The sequence below is a fragment of the Alosa pseudoharengus genome, unplaced genomic scaffold, assembly GCF_046254945.1.
Source record: "Alosa pseudoharengus isolate Yale_2024_CS ecotype anadromous, Long Island Sound unplaced genomic scaffold, YU_APseudo_1.1 YU_APseudo_1.1_scf_4, whole genome shotgun sequence".
Taxonomy (NCBI): Eukaryota; Metazoa; Chordata; class Actinopteri; order Clupeiformes; family Clupeidae; genus Alosa; species Alosa pseudoharengus.
In genome coordinates this window covers 23,425,677-23,444,488 of record NW_027468774.1, presented here as the reverse complement: position 1 = coordinate 23,444,488, position 18,812 = coordinate 23,425,677, and the positions used below count along the sequence as shown (strand labels likewise).

The 18,812-nt window shown below is 45.7% G+C and overlaps 1 protein-coding gene across 13 annotated transcripts in view; it reads right to left on the bottom strand.

Moving 5' to 3' along the window:
- Nucleotides 1-946: 946 nt before the first annotated feature.
- The window catches only part of nfixb (nuclear factor I/Xb), a 120,257-nt gene continuing 102,391 nt past the window's right edge, over nt 947-18,812 (bottom strand). For 4 of the 13 annotated variants that reach the window (XM_076265376.1, XM_076265377.1, XM_076265379.1 and 1 more), the window contains 7 exons: nt 16,513-16,587; nt 15,592-15,630; nt 9,963-10,091; nt 7,565-7,740; nt 5,928-6,075; nt 3,780-3,871; nt 947-1,061 (listed from right to left, as the gene is read on the bottom strand). In XM_076265376.1, coding sequence (XP_076121491.1) covers nt 1,047-1,061; nt 3,780-3,871; nt 5,928-6,075; nt 7,565-7,740; nt 9,963-10,091; nt 15,592-15,630; nt 16,513-16,587 — 674 coding nt within the window. In that variant the 3' untranslated portion in view covers nt 947-1,046. The remainder of the gene's footprint in view (nt 1,062-3,779; nt 3,872-5,927; nt 6,076-7,564; nt 7,741-9,962; nt 10,092-15,591; nt 15,631-16,512; nt 16,588-18,812) is intronic. The other 9 variants (XM_076265378.1, XM_076265388.1, XM_076265383.1 and 6 more) reach the window with 6 other exon arrangements.

Below are 18,812 nucleotides of genomic sequence, written 5' to 3'. Positions count from 1 at the left end.
TGTTGCAATTTGTAGTGCAATTTTTTGTGTGTGAGCTTTCAGATTGGATTGTATTTCTTTGACTGGAAATGGTCACACAGGAACATTTGGGTGTCTGGGTCTATAACAGCTTGGCTGTATCAGTAGGAGGAACAGGGATAGAGTAGCTGACTACACACCATGCTAAAGGGGTGCTACCGCCTTGACAAGTGTGTAAGTGTGTTGTATGTTTGTCCATGTGTGTTTGTGTGTGTGTGTGTGTGTGTGCATGTGTGTGTGTGTATGTATATGTGATGTGTGTGTGTGTGTGTGTGTGTGGGGGGGGGGGGGTTGTGCAGTCAACTTACTGTCAGTGTGTTTTGTGGCTGGGAAAATAGAATTGCATGTCCTTTTTCAAATCTTTTAAAAAAAACATGCATTGTGTTGTTTACATTTTTTTCTCAGAATATTTTTTTTTCTTTCACCTCTCGTGTTTCACCATTGAACTGTTGATCTCCCCAGCCAGTGCACAATGCGTCCTTGTACAAAAAACCCATATCAGCGAAGGATGGTTCCTCTTCTCCTCTCCTGCTCCTCGTGTTAGGTCGTCGTCGGCTGTGTTGCTGCTGCTCTGCTGTTGAGTGGTCGTTCGGAGAGCTGACGGGATGTCCTCCATTGTTAAAAACTCATTTGTGATCATATGGGTTGGATTGGGGATCCTCTTTTCTTCTGAATTGGGGCAGAAGCGCTGGGTCTTTTTTGTCTGAGTATGTTTCTTTTTTGCTTGTTTTTGTTGTTATTTATTTTGATGGTTGCGGGGTCTGTCAGGGGTGGGGGTGGGGAGAGTCCCAGTACAAACGGGCTGAGAGTTCCTGATCAGATCTGATTGGCCTCGTTTTAAGGTTTCTGGTATGAGGGGTCAGAGGAGGGATAAGAGGGCATGTTCTGCTGGCATATTATTTTTCACAATTACACTTTTTGTTTGTTGTGTACTGTATATTTGTTTGTATGTTTTCTGTTTGAAATTTCCCAAATATAATGACAGGCTTCTAGTTGAATTCTAGTTGCTTATTAACTGGCAGGTCTTGTCAGAGGAACCAAGACTGTGGATGAAAAGAAAGAGAGGATAAGAGTTAGAGATCTGCAGGCATGATTTGCATCTTGTTTGCACATTTTCAGGCTGCCACTAGATGACGCCTGAGTCTGCAGTAAAGTGACCTCGGTTGTCTCACTGCCACGACAGCCTGATCTGCTGATCTGAATTTCATGCTGTCGTGTAGCTGTTTCTGTTTCTGTTAGAGTAACACCTCCTGGAGGCAGTGACTTTTATTAGTACTGTATGAATTCATGCAAGTTCATAAAATAATACTGTAATATACACCTTGCTGACAATATAGTTCTCTACAGTACTCTACAGTTTGTTTTGTATATGACCACACCGGTCTGCATATGTGTGTGTGTATATACTCTTTTGATCCCGTGAGGGAAATTTGTGTGCGTGTGCATATGTGTGTGTGTGTGTGTGTGTGTGTGTGTGTGTGCGTGTGTGTGTGTGTGTGTGCTGTCTGCCGGCACAGTGCTCAAAGTGCTCATGCACAGAGTAGGAGAGGTTCAGGCTGCTGTGCCCTGCCTAAAGATTGGGTTTCTCCAGCTCAGCATGCAAAAGCCAGCAGAACTGGGTCACACACACACACACACACACACACACACACACACACACACACACACACACACACACACAGATCTGGCACCAGTGAACCACCAGAAAGAACATTCTGGAAGTCAAGTCTTGGAAACCCCGCGCCTCCAGGGGGAAGCGCCTTTTGTTATGTTTGACTCTCACAGGTCACACAAATACCCCCCTCCCTTCTCTGCTGTTCCCCTGCAGCCCTCCCTCTCTACTCACTCCTGTCCCTTCAGCTTCTGTCCCGACAGCATGCATATAGACTAACTCTTCCCCTCTCGGTAACACTCTCCCTCTCCCCCCTCTCTCCCTCCCTCTCTCTCTCTGTGTAATCCTTGGCAGCACTGACCACCCTCTTTTCTTGCCCCCACCCCTCTCAAGTTCAAGTTCAACTGCCTATGACATCATGTCTGGTTGCTGTGGGCAACCAGACAGCCAGGACGTGACTTCTCGACAAGGAGGGCTGTGCTAAAACCCTTCTCCTTTTGCTCTGCCTCTTTGCTCCCTCGCTTTTTTTCTCTCTTCCTCATGCGCCTCTGCTGTTCGCTCTGGCCCTCTGGCTGTAAGGCTCGGTCCCTTCCAGCAGAGAGCTCCAAACGGCTCATGTTTGCCGTCTGCGTTGACATAGGGCCCTAAAAGAGCCCAAACCACATAACTTTCTGAGGCCTCTCTCCTTCACCCTCTTTCTCTCTTTTTCCAAGTGCCTCAATCTGAACCCGTCATTGGAGCCAGTTCATTGTGTTCTCTCAATCTTAATTTTGTTCCTCATTCCCTGTCTCTCTCTCTCTCTGTCTCTATCTTTCTCTCTCTCTTCCTTTCTCTCTCTCTCTCTCTCTCTCTCTCTCTCTCTTTCTCTCTCTTTCTCTATCTCACTCACTCACTCAGTCACTCACTCAGTCACTCACTCACTCACTCTCACAAGCAATTCTGGCATCGTGCTGCAGTTCTCCATCTCAGATTCAACTTATGTGCATAGCCCATCACAGCTGCAGATGTCTGTGCCATTAAAAGACCATATTCCGATTACATCCAGATGTGTTTGCGAGTGCTCGACACATGTGGAGGACACAGTGAGCTCTCCTCGGCAGAACGCTAAACAGCTCATAAGGAGCCTGTGAAAGACAGGGAGACATGGCAGAGTCAAGGGCGCACGTGAGTATGTGTGCCATCAGCAGTGAAATGAAATGCTCCAGACAGGACTGAAGTGTGACCAGAAGAAAAGAAAGAAAGAAAAGTCAAAAAGAGACAGGCCAGTGAATGGGGGGCCTTGGAGGGGGAAGAGGGGGGGTAAGAATCAGACGGGGAGGAAATGAGAGGAAGTGAGAGACCAGCAGAGGGCGACATAGAGACGCACAGAGGAGGGCCGAGAGCGAGAGTGATGGCAGGAGTGCGAGACGGGCTTCAGATGGCTGCCATGTGGCGCGGCGCAGGCCCGGGGGTGGCTGTGGTTTTTACACATTAATGAGCGGAGCACAGCGGCAGGCAGCACCGGGGTGAGGGAGCAAAGAGGAGAGGAGAGGAGAGGAGAGGGGAGCAGAGGAGAGGAGAGGGGAGCAGAAGAGAGGGGAGGAGAGCCGCGAGCCATTGCTGCGCAAATCAGTCACCCTCCCTTCGAAAAAACAAAAAACAAAAAAAAACAACAACAACAACAACACAACCAACCCCAGCAGCCCCAGCAGCCTCAGTGCTTACTGGCTAGGTAAACAGAGCAGCCACAAACAGGGCTTCTGAGTAAACATGCTGAGAGAGCAAGGGAGAGAAAGAGAGGGAGAGAGAGTCTGAGAGAGAGAGAGAGAAAGAGGGTGGGAAGAAAGAGGGAGTAGAGTAAAAGGGTAGGCATACGAAAGGGTGGAACACATTCAAATAGGGTAAAAAGGACAAGAAGTTCATTCCACTAAGTGTCGGTCTGGGGCAAGACATGGAGGGACATAAAAAAAAGTAATATGACGATCGACACATGTTTGGCACAGGTTTGATTTGCCCGGGGAAATCTGATCAACTTGAAGTGTTCAAGTGTTCCATAATACGCATGAGTGAAAGGGTCTTCAGAGAGAGCTTAAAGACAGGATGAGTTTGACTTTGAGGGTTTGAGAAGCCTTTTTACATAAATGCTTAGAGGGCAAAAAGGGGGGCCTACCTGCGTCTGCTGGGGGATGTTTAGAAAGTTGTTGTCCCGTGATCCGATGCTGACAAACCTGTTGGGAGCTGTGGAGCCTGGCGTGGAGTATGCTGAGAAAAGGGTATGGGGAGACAGGAAGAGAGAAAGAGAGGATATTCAGACTGCACACACACACACAGGAAAACAACAACAACAATGTGTGTACAAATACAAATACAAGTACAAATACTGTCATGGTGTTAATGTGTAATACAAAACACACACTTTTTCATCAACAATTAAAAATCAATGTAGTGAATATGTCTAAGCCACTGTGAAAACATTCCTTGTGTACATTTATTGCCATAGGCAATGAGAGTTGGAGAGCGGCAGAACCATTTCTTGAGTTTCAAAAGGACCCAGATGAAATGACATATTACAAATAGTTTGGTTCTGAGTCCCTTAATACCGCTTTGGAGAGATCTGAAAATGATACCAGTGCCTGTAGAACAATAGAAGCCTTTCAGGCAAGGGCCACTAAGGAACTACATTTAAATGTTTGTAATTTGTAATATAGCTTTGGAAAACACACATAAGATATAAAAAGTTTAATGAGCTTGCCCTTCTCTTCTTCCACTCAGACGTCACTGAGAGGAAGAAATTAATCTTGTGCTAGACCATGATTGGCTGAATCGGCTCTCACTTAAGGCCTGAGGTTTCTTTAAGGGTCACAAGTGTAGTACTAAATTTAGGGCAGTTTTGAAGTGGGACAGAGTGGACTCCAGAGGTAGCTACACCAGCTACACCCGTCACAGCCATCAATGAGTCAGGGAGACTGGGAGAATGGTGTGTGTGATGTGGTTGGTGTGGAATAGTGGACTATATGGGCCTGTTTCCTACATGGATTAAGCCTAAAAGAAAACCTCAATGCAAATATCCATTGAAAGAGGCATTTAGTTTAGAGCTATACTTAATCCATTTACAGGAAACTGGTTATAATGTGTTAAGTCTCAAGAAGAGCAGTAGTGGTTTTGATTGGGTCATTTGGGATTAGCAGACATATAGATACATAAAGGACTTGAGACATCGATTGTGGTGAAAAACAAACAAACAAACAATTAAACTGACAAATCCAGGAGGTAGGGGAAAAACATAACAGACGTCAAACAAATACAAAGGAAGAACAGGAATTGAGAACGGAAATTAAAAAGGGAGACAGAAGATTAGTTAAAAAAAAAAAACAGAGAGTAGTGCTCCGTCCAGTGCCCCTCACATGGTCAGTTAGACCTGTCTTGCCCTTTGCCCAAGCTGCCACCCTTGCCCGACACTCTGCCCTGCCCGACATGTGGGTTTGGACCAAACTGTGGGAGGGAGCCTGCATGTGCTTCAACACGGCACACCCCTGTTGCTACCAATCGCGCACAGAATTGCACAGAATCAGCAAATGAATCCAAATCAACAGGAATAGCAACAGGAACATAAAATCAACATTCAAAAATTATACAAAATTAAAACAAAAATTCAAATGGAAATTCTTGCTGATATTAATACTGAGAAATAGATTGATGTTGGAAATGCCACAAAGAACTGAATGGAATTTTTTGTTTTTGGAGTCCACAAGATAACTGCCCTAAATTTGTACCCTAACATCAAAACCAGACCTGAGAAGAGATATCTTAAGTGGAGGTGGGCTGGAGGCCATTACAGACCGGTTTGTCATGTTTCCAGGGTTTCGGAGGGAAGTGTTTGGGGGGAGTTAACACAAGTTTACTTGGGGTAACAGCTAAAAAAAAATGGGCACAGAACTCAACCTATGGGCTTCTCCACTGAGGAACCTACATTAAGCTCACATCTACAGGGCATGTGAGAACCTCTTCAAGAGAGGCTAGCCCATGGCATTAGATGTGAGGGCATGGACTGGGTAAATGCACCCTTGTGAGGGGGCATGAGGTAGAGCAGGGTGGAGGGCAAGTGATGAGTTCTGCTTGGATGCCAGTAAGCAGGATAGTGGCGGGGAGCAATGCAGTGATCAGAAGGGGGATTGTTTGTTGTTCATTGGCATTGTTGTTGAGGTTATGTAGTTGACTGACTGATTGGTTTGGTTGGGGTTCTTTTTGATGGTGGTCAGCTCACTTGTTTCTGGGGCAATGGAGGGGCGCGGGTTTGGGGGGGGGGGGGGTCACTTACACGGAGATGTGGGCGAGGTGAGTCCGCCGTCAGGGGGCGTGCTGCTGGGTTTAGAGTCGGGCATGGGAAGGGGCACTGGGCGGGCCACCGGGGGGGGTGGAGGCAGCAAGAAGGAGCCCGGCATTTTGCTCTGGCCGCTCCCGTTTGGCTGCAGACAACACAAACAGGGTGAGGAAGGAGGGCGGAGGAGGACACGTGAGTGAGAAACTCAAGCCAAAAGCAAACAAACCCAGAAAAATAAAAATGAAACAGAAAAGGACAAAAAAAGAAAAAAAACGTTCAAAAAAAAAAGAAAAAAGAAAAAATCCGTCAAAACAAAACCGGCACGACAGTGAGAGTGAGAGGAGGAGGACAAGGAGGAGGGAAATGAGAAGGAGTAGAGGGAAAGAAAAGAAGAGTAGGCGAAGGCAGAGGTGAGGAAGAGTGAGTTGTTTGTCATGATAAGTTTGTCGTCCGTCGAAGTGGAGTTTCGCATGAGTGTTTTTACATGTGTAAGTATGTATGTATGGGAGGCAACCATGGGAAACATCCACAAATGCAAACACGTGAGGTGTGATGTTCAGGCTCGGCCATCATGGAGAGCTGTGACAGGAGGGAGTGTCTCCAGGGATGGGGTGAATGATCGTGGGATAGTTCGCCGATGATGGGACCATCATACCAAAAAAAAAAAAGTGTTGGGATTGGGGGCTACAAAATAAAAGCATCAACACCACAACCACAACACGTCAAGACGAATGATCGAATGTATAAAAAAAGGCAAAAGTGCCAGAGGCTGGACAGGAATATGCTGGTTGGGTTTTGGGAATTTGTGGGTCACACACATACCTGACAGTGTGGGCAGAGCAAAACAATGGGGAAAAGGACCAAAAAAACAAAAACAAAAAACAATAACCAAAACATTCAAATGTATTGTGGGTATGGGGGAGGGTAAGAGAGAGCACGGGCAGAAAACAGATGACAAAATATTTAGACAATACAGACTCCAATTACTCCCTTCTCCCTGTTTCTCAACACGTCACAACAGTTGCTACAACAACTAGGGCTGGAGGACACCAGAGGACTTAACCCAAAATACTGTGGTGATCCCTTAAAATGTGTCCTGTTAAAGAGCTGGTCCTCTCTCACAACAGATGTGTCATTTTGGTTTTTGACTTAGACTACAACAGAGAATTCAGAGCCTTATACTGTTGTTAATTAATGCTGACATCCCCATGTATGTATGCATAGTCAGCAATGGAGGATGAGTTGCTTTTATAATGTTCCTTCCATTCCCTCACACTCTACCTCTACACTGCCTGACATTTTGCAGAACTGCAAGAAGTGTGTGTGTGTGTGAGTGTGTGTGTGTGTGTGTGTGTGTGTGTGTGTGTGTGTGCATGCATGTGTGTGTGTGTGTGTGTGTGCACATGTGTGTGTGTGTGTGTGTGTGTGTGTGTGTGTGTGTGTGTGTGTGTGTGTGTGTGTGTGTGTGTGTTTGTGTGTGCATGTGTGTGTGTTTGTGTGTGTGTGTGTGTGTATGAGTGTGTGTGTTTTCTTGGGCGGAGGTATAAACGAAGGCCCCGGTTCTGTATATATCAGCTTTCTTGTTGGGTGGGTGTGGGTGGGTGGCTGAGTTGGGTGGGTGGGTGTCTGCTTACCTGGCCTCCGGCCTGCCCTGATCCGTCAGCGCATACGAACTGCACAAACTCCTTGAGCGGGTCCTGGCCCGGGTGGTGGTGGTAGCGGATGGTGGGGTGGGTGAAGTACGGGCTGGACTGCTGGATGATGGAGGGAGAGGGGAAGTGCAGGGAGGAGGCAGAGGCACGGGGGCTTCCTGCAGACGAGAAAGAAAGAGAAAGAGAGAGAGAGAGAGAGAGAGAGAGAGAGGGGAAGGGAAAAAAACAGAGGGATGAGACAGGGCCTGGTCAGAGTGAAAGAGCACAGGCTGTGCTGGAGGTGGACCCTGCATGGACACTACCCCAGGAGCAGAGCTGATGAGGGGAGGCTGACCCCTTCAGAGGGGCCAGCCAGAGACACAGTAGGTTTGGACTGAGATGAGGACAGAGCAGAGATACCACTGCACCACTGGATGGGCTAGGACACCAGAGATTCACTCTACATTAAATAGTAATGCCACTGAATGATGTACACACACAGAGAAACACACACAGACACAAAAAAAAACACACACACACACACACACACACACACACACACACACACACACACACACACACACTTGTTACACAATAAAACCAAAATAAAGGAAGTTATTGAGCTGTGCTTTTCCCATTCAAAGTTCTATTGCTCAGGGTCTCAGTGCGTTCCCGGTTCACCACACTAATTTGGCATTGAGATAATGTACGTGCGAGGACTTCCAATGGATATAATAAATAAATGAACGAATAAACATGGCTGAGACTATCTCCGGGTCGGCAGCCGTGCAGATGTGCTCCCATCTGCAGAGAGAGCTCAATCAAAACACGGCTCGAGAGCGGCAATGGGGACCGCCGGCAAACTCCTAGTGGCTGCAGAGGTCTGTTGCTTAGCCTAGATAGATAGATGAATGGCTTGCTAGCCCGCTCACTCGCTCGCTCGCTGGATTGGTATGGAGGGGAGCGGAGGGGAGCGGAGTGGCGTGGAGTGGCGGGCCCAGTCCCTGGCCTCCCGGAGAGCCCGTGCCCTTCAGCCCTCCCCGCAGGGGCCCCAGCTGCCCGCACCCGCCTGCCAACTCCACACCGTCAGCCCGGGCGAAGGGCAGCGGCCAGCCTGGCCAAGGCTAACCACTGCAGCTCTCCCTCTTTCCCTCTCTCTCTCTCTCTCTCTCCCACTCTTCCTCTCTCTCTCCCTCTCTGCCTCAAGTTCACACACACACACACACACACACACACACACACACACACACACACACACACACACACAAACACACACAAACACAAACACACACGCACACACACACAAACACGCACACACACACACACACAAATAGATGCATATGTGACATAGTGGTGTACACATGGTTTGACCTCCTTCACTGGTAGCGTCTTTAATCCTTTTGCGGCTAGAGGGGTGAATTCAAGTTTAGTACAAGGTACAGTGCATCTGTCGATATGTCCACAAATGCATTTCCTGTATCAAAACATTAATTTGCTAAAATTCTGGATGAACTCAAATACTTTTCATTTATCAGTATTTACAAACAAATAAAAAGACCACCGATGCAATACTGTCATGGTGGAACACCCTTAATTAAAAAGATCTAAGGGGCCAAGTAAGGTGTGGGCCCAGAAGAATGATCTTGCCTGAATATAGTGTATAATACATAGTGAATATGGCCTTATTTCCCCATAGACCACTACGACCTGTCAAACTGACCATGTCAGACAGTGTTAAAGCAACAGGGAATCAGGGCCTGCAGATATTAACTGCCGTATGCACAGCCAATGTGTTGGCTGGAAACTGCAACAGGTGATAGATTGATCAAGAAGATTAGAGAGATAGTGGCTGCCAGATTAAAGAAAATAAAATCAATAAACAAATAAATTAAATGAAAACTGAAATTACACAACACTGAGACCGGGAGGGTTGTTTTGGTGTGAAGACTACCACCCCAGATTTAAAGAGGAAAAAAGCCCCCAACCACAGACAGACAGACAGACTCCCTTGAGAGGTACAAGGACGCAGTAGTGCAGGGGTAAGGGGAAGGAGAGGGGTCTTTAGTGGTTTGCCAGGATGTGAGAGGAGAAAAGTGGAGGGGAAGGGAAAAAAACAGGAAAGCCAAACCAAAAAAAAAAACAAAAAAAATCAACACAAAAAAAATCAATCCCTTCACCACGAATAGTTTATTTGGATTAGCCCCCTTTGCAGCTAGCCCCTCACCTCTCCCCGAGTCCCAGAGCACCCCAGGAGTCTGAGCGAGGGGGCAGAGGGGGGCAGGGGCAGGGCGGGGTGAGGCGGATTGGAGTGGAGTGGGGCTGGGACAGAGCTGGGGCAGAGCTGGGGGTGGGTGAGGGGGGTTTCGGGGGTTTCAGAGGGGGGGTGGGGTGGGTGTCTCACCTGGTCTCACGCCCGCCAGCATGTGCAGCGGGTTGTGGGTGAAGGTCATGCGGGGAGGCCTCGTCTGGGGCGACAGGGCGCTGAAATCGAATTTCCCCGGCTTCTTTAGAGAACCAGGCGAGGAGAGTCCTGGCAAAAATGGGATCAACAACAAAAAAAAATAAAAATAAAAAATAAAACAAAAAAGAATAAAATAATAAAAAAAATGGCAGAACAGAGATGTGGATTTAATGAACAGGATTTTTTTGTCGCTTTGATGTTTTTGATCTTCTTTTTAAATCAACTGATATAATGTCTAAAAAATTCCTTAAAAAATTATTCTAAATGATAGTGTATTGATAGCAATGGTTGGATAACACATAAGATTTGCTCTACTTCTACAAGGTCTCTAGCCATCAACACTGGTATTTTAGGGTAGAGCAAAGTCCAGAGAGAAGCTTTGGACTGAAAGCAGCACTTGGTGTAAGAGGACTTGGGGGAGGACAGCAGGGAGAGGCTTTGGGCTTTTTGTAGCAAATCCCACACATTCAACTGCCTGTCAGTCAGTCTGTCTGTCTGTTTGTCTGCAGAGCACAGGATGCACACAGAATGATGAATGGGGAGTAGGGTGGGGGTGGGGGAGGTGGTGGTAGACTGGACTGTGCGTGGTCTGTGGGGGAGCTTGTGTTTTTCTGATCCATCAGCTCTTTGATAGACTGAGAAATGGGTGATGGGAGGAGAATTGACAGCACCCTTGTCTCTCTCTCTTTCAACATAAGTCACCTCCGTTCTGTTCCATCACACCACATCATTAAAACACTCAGAAGGGCCTTGATTGGCATCTTCTCCAGACAGCAATGCAAACCACACATGTAGCAAAGTCACCAATCGTTTTTTGCTCTCACAAAGGAAAAAGGAAGGGTGAGAGATGGTGGCTTCCCAGAACCCACCACGAGAGCAGCTCAATTTACCGTTGCCTGTGGCCTGTCTATCGACATGGTGCTTGGTGCTACTCCACAACAGTGGCAGCGAGAAAATGGCACATTTCTTTTCATAATTTCCATGTAAAAAATGGATGGAGAACAAACACAAGCTGTTCGCTCCAAGCATCGAGCAGAAGGACCAAAGCCAACGGGAGGAGGAACGGGTAGCGGAAGAAAGGAGTGAGAATAATGGGGGAGGAAGTGAGAGAAACTGAGGGAGGAGGGAAGGTAAGAAGAAGAAAAAAAGAGAAGGAGAGCAAATGAAAGAAAGTAAGAAAGAAAGAAAGAAAGAAAGAGTGTGACAGCGTGACCCGCACATATATAACAACATATTAAAGTGTCCTCCTACTTCTATAAATGTCGGTTGAGGCTGCCACAGCCAGTGCTCCCTTCTATGGAATATTCCACCATTTGGCAAAAACAAGAAGGCTAAGTATAGGCTAGGCTAACCAGATGACCCAGAAACACAGCCAAATGTGTCAGGGCAACGGAGGGGGGCACAAGCCTCAGGTTTATGATCACGGCTTCATGTGGCTGGTTTTGAGGGAAGTGATTTTGATATATGGTAATCCCAACACACAATTTCAGATTTGCCGGCTCGGGGAGACGCAGCCAAATGGAGTGTGTGACCTCGGCAAAACTTTGAGAGCTACTCTTGTCATTCCAAAAATATATATGATACTTTTTTAATCAAAAGCCAGCCTCACCAGGGATACGGAACACAGTGGAAATAGCCGTGACCACGACAAGAGGTCCACGAAAAGTGTGCATGCCGGCTGACAGTCGTGTGCTCCGCACAGACCGCATGTTTAAAAAAGAAAGCAGCCTGGTGCCAGTCCCTTTGAGATGATAAAGCTGTGTGTAACTGTAGCCACTGGCCAAGTCATTGTGAATGCACTCTTTTCAACTGTGATGTCACAGAGATTCTTTTTTATCTCCTTGCAATTACCCACAATTCCCTTCTCAGCCTGTGGAGCAGCTGGGCCTCGCTGAGCGTAGGCTGGTGTAGGTATGGCAACGAGGGAGGAAGGGGGGGGGGTGCCAAGGGACGGGAGGTGGTGGTGGTGTGAGCATGTGTTCTGCCTTTCTAAAAATGTGTGACGATGAGAGAGACAGAGAGAGTGAGAGAGAGAGAGAGAGAGAGAGAGAGAATGAGTGGGAGAGGATATGAAGAGATGTGATACATTTTTTTGGTGTGACGGTATTAATGCTTAAAACCATACACACATAACACCCACGCACACACATACACACACTATCCCCTGTCAAGCACCATTAGAGCATTTTAAATAAAGAGGATTTTAGGGGAATTTTTCTGAGTGTGTAAAAAAACTCATCTCAACTGTGGGGGCTAGCTGCGGGTGTGTGAGGAGGAGGCTGAGAGTGACGGTTAATAGAGACGCCTAACGCAACTACCCAAAACTGTAGAGATGCCAAACGCAACTACCCAAAGAGATCAACCATTGACACCCAACACTACTATTAAATACCATTCCCATACCAACATAAACACACTCTCAAAAGGAGGGAGAAAAAGGGATTTCAACTGACAAAAACATTACACTTCTCCGAAATCTCTCTATCTTTGACTCCATTATTGTGATTTATGTGTCCATAGTAAATTGGCATAGACTGTAGCCTGATTATAAGCAACAGGGTATGATCACCCTTTGACTTTACGGTCATAGTGGCAATTTATGGTCATACCTGTAATATTTTTGTTTCACTTTTTAAAATGATCTAGAACATTTTAATGGATTAATGGTAAAGGAAAACTAAACTTTTTTTCCTCCAAGCATATTTGCTGCTCACTGGCATGTTTTTACACTTTTTTTTTGTTTATAACAGAGAGGATTTTTTCTAGAGTGCTCTCTCATTCTGGGAAAGCTATTGCTCTTTCCAATGCATTTAGCTGTGAATGATGCAATATTAGCTAGATTAGAGGAGAATAATATTTTTCACATTCAAATTGTATGTCATTTGTAAGATTTGTATATGTGCATAAATTTGGTTGCAGCTGCTGTGCTTAATCAAAATTTTAATCTTCTTTAAATATATGCAGCATTGCCAGACGCTAAATAAAAGCTTTGAGAGTTAAAGCTAACAGAAGTTACTATGATCTTACTCCTTCCTGTGAGTGTGGCCCTGTTTGTGTGTTTGTGTGTGTGCTTATGTGTGTATGTGTGTGTGTATGTGTGTGTGTGTGTGTGTGTGTGTCGTTTTGTTCTCTGTTATTTCTCTGTCCAACTCCTGGCACAACGCTCGGGCAGACTGGCAGCCAATCAATTGCTCCCATGACCCTCCAGTCTCGCCACGCTAACAAGCTGGCCGCCACACAAGCCTCAGACTGCCTCCGAATGGCACACACACACACACACACACACACACACACACACACACACACACACACACACACACAACATGCACACACCCCTCCTGCCAGGACACGAACACACACAAAACCCCAAACAAAAAGTCTGTTCACGCAAACATACAAATAAACCTCCACATCTCGCCACCAAGGCTTTCATGGCTCTCCACAAACCAAAGCAGTGGGAGTGGGTTTCAACTCTGCCTCGTGTCACTAACAAACAAACAAATAAATAAATAGGTAAATAAGCAATAGTTTCCCCCCAAAAGCGGTACGCCACAAATTATGGCCACAAATGGCTTTAAAGGCAGACTGGGGCATGCATAGGGGGAAGCTTAACACCATAAAACCAGGCGCAGGGGGAGCAGCTGAAGCCATGATGAATGGCATCCTCACCTTCTGCCAGGCTTGGAGCGTTTCATTCAGGTGGTGAATCACCTTTGGAGCAGAACATGTCTTCCCTTCCCTCTCTCTCTCTCTCTTTCTCCCTCTCTCACACACACATTTAAACGTACGCATACACACACACATTGGTGCTCACACACACACACACACACACACACACACACACACACACACACAGAGGCACACCACCACCACCACTACCATCATCACCATAACAGATGTCTTCTGTAACCCAGTAGCTCCCATTGCTGTCGACACATGGAGGCACCATCTGGACCGGAGCTCCACGCCTCACCAGATTGGGTGTGTGTGTGTGTGTGTGTGTGTGTGTGTGTGTGTGTAAGGGAGAGAGAGAGTCAGAGAGAGAGCATGTGTATGAGGGAAATTTTGAAGACAGAAGGCCCGTCGCGTAGAGACAACACACCTGAGTGCATTTTGTCTTGTTTGTTTGGGTTAGTCTGCTTGCATGAGTGTGTGTGTGTGTGTGTGTGTGTGTGTGTGTGTGTGTGTGTGTGTGTGTGTGTGTGTGTGTGTGTGTGTGTGTGTGTGTGTGTGTGTGTGTGTGTGTGAATGTATGCATGTGTGTGTGTCTATGTCTGTGAGCATGTGTGCACGTGTGTAAGTATGTGTGTGTGCACACACAAACTCCTGTGCATCTTTCATGAGTGCTGTGTGCATTTGGGTGTGACAGGTGGGAGTCCGCAGCACACTGCTGCCTGAATAACCGGCTCAGCATAGTCTCCTTCATGGCAGCTGAGCCCAGCTCAGCACCACACACACACACCCTTACCCACAACTCCCTCCATCGCCATAACAACCGCATCCGTTGCCACACAGGCTGGGCCCCGGCACACCAGCATGCTAACACGCTAGCCAAGCAGCACTAGTGCCTGAGGCTGCACAGCTTTGCCCGGTCCCCGGGTGTCCAGTGACATAACCACAGAGACAGCAGGCAGGCCCATTAGTGCTCCCTTCATTAGAGTCAATGCAATCATACGCTGATGAGGTACGTGAGGCCAGAAAAAAGAAGAGGATGTTTAGAAAGAGAGCGAGAGAGAAAAGAGAAGAGAGCGAGAGAGACATTCAGAGAGGGGAAAAGAAACAAAGAGCAAAAAATGTAGGAAAGGAGAGAGAGAGACATACAGAAAACAGACACAGATAAAGATAGAGAGAGAGCGGGAGAGAGAGAGAGAGAGAGAGAGAGAGAGAGAGAAAAAAAAAGGGAGAAAAAGAGTGATATAGAAAATAGACAGAGAAAGAGAAAGTAAGAAAGAGAGAGAGAGAGAGAGGGATAGGAAACTAGTCGTGGTCAACTGGCCAGTCCTCTGCCAGCCCTCGCAGTGGGGGCGGTGGGCAGGAAGGCCCTGGTCCTGTGTGGAAGCGGTGGTTTTCTCTCTGCCCACCGCGTGCAGCACAGAGGAGCGCCGAGGAGCCAACACCTGCCACACAGTCATGGGCACATTCAGGAGCGTCGGCCTGACGGGCCAAACAGGCCTCCAGCACAGGTGCAGTGTGGGAGGAGAGGCCAGCGTGAGTGGGGGGAGTGGGGGCAGTGAGGGGGAGGAGGGGGCAGTTACCTTCCCCACATTTGGCTTCCTGCCAAAGCAGAGTGCAATGCAGTGCATACAGCCATACATCAGGGTGGGTGAGTTCCCTGGGTACGCAAGCCTTGACCTGAGATTCCTAAGCTGTGAGACTGGTCTGTGTTGTGATATATAGGGAGGAAAATATTGCCTGCACATTGGCTGTACAGGTCTGACAAACTGCTGACAATGAACCGCCACGATTGAATTGAAATATTGCCCAGCACCATGAGACCATAACATTAGTGATGAAAAGTCATGAAGTCATGTAAATAACAGAGTATGGCTTCAATAAATAAATACTTTACCTAAATATTTGTAAAAGGGCATTTGTCTTTCATCTCCATCTGTTTTTCATTGGGAAGAAATGAATTAGAATTAATTAGTGGAATCCTAAAATAATCAATAGCCACTGCCCTTTGAATAGTAATTATTTTGATCACTTTTATTATTATGATTATCCATAATTGTAAACCTTTATCACCTTGATTATCTGCAGTCTACAGTAATTTAAAATAATCTGACCCCCTGTAATTGTTTTAATTGTGTGGTTATTTTACATCCATTACAAAACAAAATGCACCTTATGGCATTTATCAACTATATCTAAATACTATAACCAAATACTTTGATACCTCTCAGGTCAGATAACTTCAAGAGCAAATAGTTCTGAATCAAACTGAAAAGGAATCTACAATCTCCAACAGAAAGAGAGCACTGGGTTGAAAGTAACCCTGAATGACCAAAAAGCCAAAACAGGAGTTCAAAGGCGGCTGAGATCTGGCACAATCCCCTGATATGCAACACCCTTCACCGAGCCAACACTCTCAGCAGTGAGAAAAACAACAGCACCCCAGCAGCGCAAGCAGTAGCAGTTAAGGAAGAAGGCCCAGGTTCTCTCTTTCTCTCTCAGACACACACACACACACACACACACACACACACACACACACACACACAAACACGAACACACACACACACACACTTGCAAACACACACACGCACAATAATGGAGGGACAGGTCAAACGCTGCCCTGCCCTTTTGAAAGGGTAGAGCGAATGCAGTATGCAAGACAAGCAGAGAGACAGACACAACAGGAGGCAGATATGATCTACGGTAAAGCAGGTATATCATTTATATATATATATATATATAAAATCGTTATATAGAGAGAGTTTGTAGAGACACACAGACAGTGTGGGAGAAGAGGAGAGTAATGTTCTCTAACCATGGTAAGGAAACTGCACGGCATCGTTCTCATGCTTAATCTTCCTCTCCTGCATACTCGCCAAATGGTGCTGCACTGGAAGGCCAAACAGGGGAGAAGGGCAGAGTTAACAATGGGGGCAGAGGGAAGGAGTGAGAAGAGACAGATAGATAGAGAGAGAGAGAGAGAGAGAGAGAGAGAGAGAGAGAGAGAGAGAGAAAGAGGGGAGGGATAGTTTTGAGTGAGATAAAGTGAGAAAGAGAAAGATCAAACCCTGGGGGGGGGGGGTAGCAGTAAGGTGGGAAGTATCAGTATACACACACACATGTCGGGTAAAAATACACAAAGGTTACACACTTCAGCTAGAGCACAGGTAGATACAGCAACACATGGCTACCTTTATACACACACAAACACACACACACACACACACACACACACACACACACACACACACACACACACACACACACACACACGCAAGCCAATTCTAGTCAAAGTGAGAATTCAACATGAAATGAACTAGCATTCTACCACTGCAAGAGTGTGTTATAAAGGATGAGAGAGGGGTTGGGTCAGGGTGTGAGAGGTGGGTGGCAATAGTGTCTGACGGTGAAGGTCTAGCCAAGCAGGGAATTTGATAAGAATGTGATCGTCTTCAGGGCTTTGAGTGGATGCTTCATTAATTACTAAACCGTGACTTCATTTGTGATGTATCCTGCGAGTGATACTTGAATTTATGAGTAAATTCATGAGTGTATAGTATGTGTACAGTATGTGTACAGTATGTGTATAGTATGTGTATGTGTGTGTGCGTGTGTGTGTGTGTGTGTGTGTGCAAGTGCACATGTGTGCATGTGTGTGTGTGTGTGTGTGTGTGTGTGTGTGTGTGTGTGCGTGTGTGCGTGAGTGCGTGTGTATAAGGGAATATGCATATGATTTTTATGCCTCGGGGAGTGTGAATGATATGGAACATTGATGGGGCATGCTGACCACAGTGGAGTTTTGGCTAAAGGGACTCACAACAATAAGTTAGAGTCAAACAACGCCATTACTTAAAGTAGTACCTTGGACATCTACAATAACATGGAAACACCTGCAGCTAAGTAGAAGAGATACTGTACATTATTACTGGGACAATGTGTGGCTGACTTAATTTGGTTAATTATCCAACGATAACACTCTTCCCATTTTGAGGCTTAATACAATAAACAAATTGAAAAGACATGAAATGTAAATAAGAAATTCATTAAAAAATAATTGGGATTCATTAACTTATCTGCCACAGTTCTTGGTTTAACCTCATGGACAGACCCCAAGTTTAATTAGTTTTTACTCAGATTTATCATATTTTATTTAAACTTTTCTTCCCATATTCAAAAGACTTTCTTTATATAAAGGTCACAAAATGTACCCAATGTAATTTATTTTGAAGCTTTCACTAATTAACAAGATAAGAGGGGTGGAAAATGGTGGCATGAACTATAGCAAATTGTATTTAAGCAGGAAATATTCAATATTTATATCTGCAAATAAATACAGTACATCGGATCCCTTCACTCAATTTTCCTAAAGATTTTTTAAGCTTCATATGAATTTTTAAATTTCACATTTCAAAAAAGCAGGTTCTGAAATCAGCATACAATTATTCGGCATGAAAAACTAAAGCTCACCCTTTAACATGTATTAGGATGTGTTGAATTTGAACATAACAACTGAAAATATTACTATTCAAGAAGTCAAGCATAACAATAAATAAAACATTTCTAAAGCCATGAATTCACATTTAGTATTAAATCTGGTCAAGATGTACTGCACCACTTGATTACATTTCATTTTACCAGTTGTAAGAAAAAGAAACACTGATATAGCCCTGCATCGATTTCAACCCAGATCACACATTCCAACAGTGTGCCACCAGCTAGATCACTGAAGACACATGCAGCCCAAAAGTCTTTTATCATGTAACCTTGAAGATTGTTTGTTTGGTAATTCAAAGCTATGAGCATTGTATTCCACTGTGCACTGTACAAATTAGCTAAAAATGCAATCTTCTAAAATAAATCTGTACTATACTTTGCCATTTCCACTGAGATGAAAACTATGGACATTTCTGAGAGCCACAAAATGTACATGCTTTCATACTATCCTGCCCTATATCCAATTACTGATAGGCCCACCAGTACACAGCTACAACATGTCCAAAGTGGGTGTTTTCATGCATGCTTGAGCATAATGGGGTTTTCTGAGGTCACAAGATAGAAGTCCCTGAACTCTCTCTAGTCTGAAAGTACTCTGGCACAGGTTCATGATTTGGTTAG